Source organism: Cariama cristata, unplaced genomic scaffold, assembly GCF_000690535.1.
Source record: "Cariama cristata isolate BGI_N322 unplaced genomic scaffold, ASM69053v1 scaffold185, whole genome shotgun sequence".
Lineage (NCBI taxonomy): Eukaryota > Metazoa > Chordata > Aves > Cariamiformes > Cariamidae > Cariama > Cariama cristata.
Window position 1 is genome coordinate 67,845 of NW_009616724.1, and position 6,330 is coordinate 74,174.

Below are 6,330 nucleotides of genomic sequence, written 5' to 3' on the forward strand. Positions count from 1 at the left end.
AAGGCAGGACTGCAGGGGGGTCTCACCAGAGCGGAGCAGAGGGGCAGAATCCCCTCCCTCACCCTGCTGGCCAGGCTGCTTGGGATGCAGCCCAGGACACGGTTGGCTTTCTGGGCTGCCAGCGCACATGGCCGGGTCATGTCCAGAAGAAGGAAACCATCTCCTACAGCCCATCTCCTATTTCTTTCAGGTCTCCCAGTTTCTTCAGATATTTTTGTCTTCCAGTAAAAGGAAAAAATACATTTATTCATCTCAAGCTGAATTTACCCACCCCAACCTTCCAACTTTCTCGCTCCACTACATCACAGCCAATTTATTTTCCTGCTGCCACCTGGACAGCTTACCCTGCTCTGAGAAGTTTGCTGGGTTTGCAGGAGGCCAACCAAGACAGCAAGGCAGCCCCTGACGCTCAGTGTCAGTTAAGATGATTTTAAGAAGATCAGTGAAGAAGACCAACCTGCTCCCTAGGGAACCAGGGCACCGCAGGTGCATCCGCACTGAGCTAACTGGTTAATGGGGCAGCTACACCTTGCAACAACAGATCCAGGGAAACAATCTGGTTAACACAATACAAAAGGTTAAAAACAACAAAGCACAAGGACCGAAGGCCCTTCTCTCCTCAAATGTTTCTAAAACAATACTGATCAAAGCTTGCTTTTTACCTGTTTTTGTTTTCCAGCTCTGCTATCAGCTGTCTCTGTTGTTTATTGGCATCAAAGTTGAAACCCAAGTCTGTTGGTGGGCGAGGCTGGTGGATGAGGAAGAGAGACAAATTAGACGAAATATTCATTACCCGTTACTACACATGACACAGTTGGATCCAGCCCCGTATTTCCTGAATGCACTTACAGCCCAGGCTGCAGAACCGTGAAACCAGCTGTGCTGAGATGGACTATGGGGGCACACCGAGACGCGGTTTTATGGCTGACTTGGTCTGATCTCGGGGTAGGTGGCCGCTGGAAGGCTGACCTGGCTCATCACCCTCACTATCCATCTGAAGAATTTTATTTGCCTTTTTTTTTTAAAGACCTTCAGAAAAAACACACCATATCTATCTGTTCCCAAAGCACCGACAGGCTTGCCCAGGAAAAGACGCTGTTATACCTTTTATCATGAAGTCTTCTAGTGAAACATCGACCTTCCCATATGTCAGCTAGTGAAGAAAAGTTAGGATAACTTATAGCTAGAGCCCTGGTACCTACACCACTGCCGAACATCACAACGAATTGCTGACGATGTGACTCACTCATATTCCCCGTTTTCTGGTTACAATACTCTGGCACTATACAGTTTCATTAATGCTTAGAAATAGTTTGACAGAAACATCTCTACATCAAGGTCTTCAAACAGCTTCTGTAGTAAGGTGATATTAATTTCTCGTGCTTTCTGTAGGTCCCAGTTCTCCCCTTTTCCCAACTCGGCAGTGACGCTGGGGTTAAACGAAGTCTCTCAGTGCATTTAGCTGTTGCAATGCGATGTTAAATAAACGTGAATCAAGACTCCCTGTCCCACGTTGTGTTACGCGGGAGCTCCAGACGGCCTGTCCACACACACAGCAGAAGCTTGATGTTGCTTGGTGGGGCTGTTAAACTCCAACACGTGCTTCTTCGTACGTTGAAGGCCAGAAAACACTGTCCACCTACACGGACAAGATTATTCACAGACATTAAATTTAAGCATGGTCACTGCCTCTGGACAATCTAATTCTTCTCAACCCCTCCAAAGCATCACTTGAAGGGAGATTGCTGCATAAATGCTTTTTCGCAGTGAGTCCTGACCTTTGTGATCCTTGCGTTTGGCACTTCTCACCAGCAGTCGTCACCACTACTGAGAAAAGGACTGGGTAATTAAAGGAGAATCTGTAGTTTCTGGGAGAACCTGTGGGCAGCTGGGCTGGATGCTGAAGAAGCCAGTTATATGAACCAAGAAGAGTGAGAAAAAAATCACAGGGTCTTGTACTGGTTCAGTGTATTTTTCCACTGGAACCCTAAGATGTTGCTTAGGCGGTCTAGCACAACTCAGAACTGTCCTTCTGGCCATCAGACACAAGAAGTTGACCACTCGGAGGTGGGGAGACATCTTTTATCGTGGACAGGTCTCCTTGGCTAAGAAATGCCTGAGGAAGGAGATGGCACGTAGGGTCTGCTTCCAACACCAGGTCATTACAGGATCACAGAATGGCTGAGGTTGGAAGGGAACTCTGGAGGGCATCTGCTCAGGCATGGCCACCCTGAACCGGTTGCCCAGGACCGTGTCCAGATGGCTTCTGAGTATCTCCAAGGTGGGAGATACACCCTGGGCAACCTATGCCCGTGCTCACAGTGCTCACACTGAGAAGAGTCTCCTGATGTTCAGAGGGAACCTCCTATGGTCCAGTTTGTGCCTGTTGCCTCTTGTCGTGGCACTGGGCACCTCTGGGAAGAGCCTGGCTCTGTCCTCTCTGCACCATCCCTGTAGGTGTTTGTAGCCATGGATTCAATCCCCCGAGCCTGCTCTGCTCCAGGCTGAGCAGTCCCAGCTCCCTCAGCCTTTCCCCACAGCAGAGATGCTCCAGTCCCCAAATCAGATTTCCTTTTTCTGCCGTTCTTCAGGTCCTGTGCAGAGAGGGTGTGTTCATACTGGCAGCGCAGATGATGAAGGCCATGGTGCCTCTGCCTCTCACCATGTACTTGAGAAATGGGCTGTCTTCCGACACAGCAGAGCGCTTCTGTCCGCTGCTTTTGCCTTTTTTTTCTCACTTGGTCTCAGGATTGCACAGATTTTTACCACAACGTTTTCAGAAGGACCTCAGATTGGGATCCTGGTTTGAGAAGACATTTTCACAACCATTTTCGGAAACTATTTGGGTAGAAAAACAGAAGCCGGATGGAAGAGCTTGGTATCCACCAGTGCTCCTGGAGACAGGGTGGAGAGTGACAGATCCCGGGCGGAGGGGACAGACCCCGTGTGGAGGGGACAGACCCCGCGAGGGTTTCAGTTCCGTTTGGCTGTGGGTTCCCAGAGCCAACCCTGACTGGAGTTGGGCTTGGAGTGCAGACAGCACTTGTCTTCTTTGGGCAAAACTCGCACGGTGGGTGGGTTTGCACTTGGCAAATGCGCCTTGCCTGACTGACACACGTACGAGCTGGTCTTCTGTGTCCTCCTGGGTGATCCGATGGCCACTTCTGGAGTCTCCGAATGCCGTGGAAATTTCCTGTGTAAAAACTGCTTGGTAAGGCAGGTCCCAGGCAAGAAGAAACAAAACAGCTTGGGAGTTAAAACCAACAGTGTGAAAAATAAGAATAAATCAACCCAGAAACTGAAGTGCAGAAATACTGCTCGGTACAGAAGGGTCAGAAAAACCCTCTCTTCCCTGGGCAGCGGAGAGGAGCTGTCGGCGCAGGGTGGGCTCCGCTCTCACACCGAGGAACAGGGCTGGTGTGGGCGAGGAGCTGGGATGGACCTGCTGATACAGCCCGGGGAAAACCCCATCTCTCATCTGCTCATCTCAGCTCCGCTCATCTCAGCTCAGTTCGACATTTGGGGTTGGTGCACAGTGTAGGCAGCAGCACCACCACCACTCTCTCCATCTTGGGGCGACCCGAACAGTCTTGGTGTAGATAACACTGACAGGACCGCTGGTTCCCCTGAAACTGTGCGTCACGAAGCCGAGGTCCCATAGTCTCTCCCTCCATCCTGGTACAATCGGCTATGAGGACAAGTGCAGGTGACGTGCTTCACCTGCAGCCTCAGGAGCTTCCTGGGGCTCTTGGGGCTCCATCCGAAGCACTTGAACCTTTGTTCTGCTGCGAAGTAGGACTGTGCCTATAAAAACACAATCTTGGCCTGAATTCCTTCTTCAGAAATCCTGTCCAAAGCCTGAAACCACCCTCATGACCTAAAGTACTCGAGTCCTCAGGAGCAAAGACAACACTGCAGAGATCTTAGAGGAGACTTCCCTCATGCTGCTCACTTTCAAACATCACTGGTCTTCTGAAAACTGTACAGTGGTTGTTTTGTATGACAATTCAGTGTCCTCTTATTTGTTCTATTGCTTCCGAGAGTCCATCTAATTCTTTATTGTAACTCAGAATCACAGAGTCACTGGGGTTGGAAAGGAGATTTGAGATGGTTTAATCCAAAACCCCCGCTCAAAGCGATGTCAACTACAGTGGGTTGCTCAGGACATTGTCCAGCTGAGTTTTGAACACCTCCTGGGATGAAGACTCCACAGCCCGCTAGGGTGGCCTGTTCCAGCATTTGAGCACTTACACCATAAGAAAGTTTTTTTGTTTTGTTTAAATAGGAGTGAGCTACTGCCCACTGCCTCGCGTTCTGTCACGGTACCACTGAAGAGGCTCTGGCTCCATCATCTTACTTGCAACCATCATCTTACTTGCAACCATCATACATTAATACACAAAAAGACCCCCACAACTCTTCTCAAGGCTAAACAAGCCCAGAATAAAATTTCAGGCTGCTGATTCTCCACTAACATGCAAACCTTCCAGGTTCTTAAACTTAAAAGGCACCTGGTGCTCAGCCTGAAAGTTTGCAAAGGGGATGCCTACGTTGGTGAAATAAAAGCACCCAGCAGAGCCACTGGAATTTGATCATCCATATTGTCAGATATTTAGTATGTACCCTGCCTTATTTTTAGCCCAGACTAACCAGCGCTCTCAAGCAATTCTCAGGATGGTTTGGGATTTACCCTAAGCCGAGAACTATCTGCAGCAGGTGCTCTGTACGCAGTCGCACTGCTCTGGAGGGTGAGCGTGCCCAACGGTATAGATGGGGGCACCAGCAGTTTTTAATGACTGCTACGCACAAAGCCTAAGTGTCTGTCGTGCACTCAGCTACTGAGAAATAGCACTTCTCTCTCACCTAATCTATACTACAATGCGAGGTGTCTAAACTCTTGCATATTCAAAAGTGTATCAAAAAGTCACCAGAGACAGCATTGAGCCTGCTGAAAATACACAGAGGTACGTGTCTACGTACTTGTCCAGAAAATATCTGACACCAGTTCTAGATATATCTGACCTTGGATGGGTAACAAGACACAGCTCCTGTGCCACACGCCCCAACCAAGAGGCTCCCCGGGAGGCAGGAGGCTCCATCCTTCATGCCGCAGCCCAGCCCCAGGCAGCAGTGCAAGATGCAGTGGTGGTCAGAGGCAGCCCTGGGATTCTGGTTTACGCTCTCTGGGTTAGGTTTTATTAAAAAAAAAATATAAATCCAGCAGTGGTCTAATATTAAAAAACATTAACTGCCCAGGCATGGAATTTACAGCCTTGAGGTAAAAACTCAGATTAGAAAAGAGAAAACAGACTGAAGACAACATAGACGGATGTTTCGTGTAGCTGAGGCATGAGGAAATTCATCAGGGTACCTAGATCCTGGGACTTAAATAAACCTGAGGCAATCTCACAGCTTCTGTGTTCATCCCTGAAAGCACTGAGTTTTATAAGGTAACACTCCAGACGCCAGAAGAGGCTATCCATAAAGCTTACACCCAGAAGCAACGTAGGAAGGATCTAACAACTACAGATCAGGCAGCTTAACCTCAGATCTTGGGGAAAAACCACAAAATAAAGCCACTTGTAAATACTTAGAAGATAGGCTAAGTAAGAGTCTACATGGAGTTTTTAAGAACAAATCAGGCCAAAGCAAACTACTTCCCTTCCATAGTAAAAAATCAAATCCTATGTATAGGAGAGAAACTATTAACGCAATACACTTGCACCTCAGCAATGCTTTGCCATCCTCTTGTGGGATTTTACGGCTTTTCTCTTAGATTAGGTACCATGCAACATTTTCATTAACATCGCGGATGATGGAAAAAAGTATTCACTTCTTACATCTGCAGACTCCATCACATGGTGGCAAGCTCCTACTGCCTTAAAGGACAAGATAAAATATAAAATATACTAAAATACAAAATTATTTGAGAAAGCGGAAAAATTGTTTGAAAAAAATAGGTTGCATTCTATTAAGACAAGTGCGAAGTCTCACATTTACTTTTGACACATCAACTACATAAACATCCAGGGGCCGAGGCAGCAGCTCTGCAAAAACAGATTTGCAAACGAGCGCAGTTCACAACCCGAGCACGAGCCGATAACAGCGGGAGCCGATAACCTCGCGCTGTCGCAGAGTCTGGGAACGGGTTGTTTGAGGCAGGGTAGGCTACGTACTACAACGCGTGACTTATCCCTGGTCTCTGACTCAGGTGAACTACTGGTTCCAGCCTGAGCATCGCAATTTAAAAAAAGCTAAGGGTCAGCTGGAGAAATTGCCCCACGTTGGGCACCAAAAAGGACGGTTGTGGTTTAAGCCGGCAGGCAGCTG

The 6,330-nt window shown here is 48.2% G+C and overlaps 1 protein-coding gene across 1 annotated transcript in view; it reads right to left on the reverse strand.

Moving 5' to 3' along the window:
• Positions 1-6,330, reverse strand: part of LOC104161722 (dystrobrevin beta-like) — a gene marked incomplete at its 5' end in the record, with an annotated part of 88,273 nt that overhangs the window by 64,191 nt on the left and 17,752 nt on the right. The window contains one exon of the mRNA XM_009700255.1: positions 663-748. Coding sequence (XP_009698557.1) covers positions 663-748 — 86 coding nt within the window. The remainder of the gene's footprint in view (positions 1-662; positions 749-6,330) is intronic.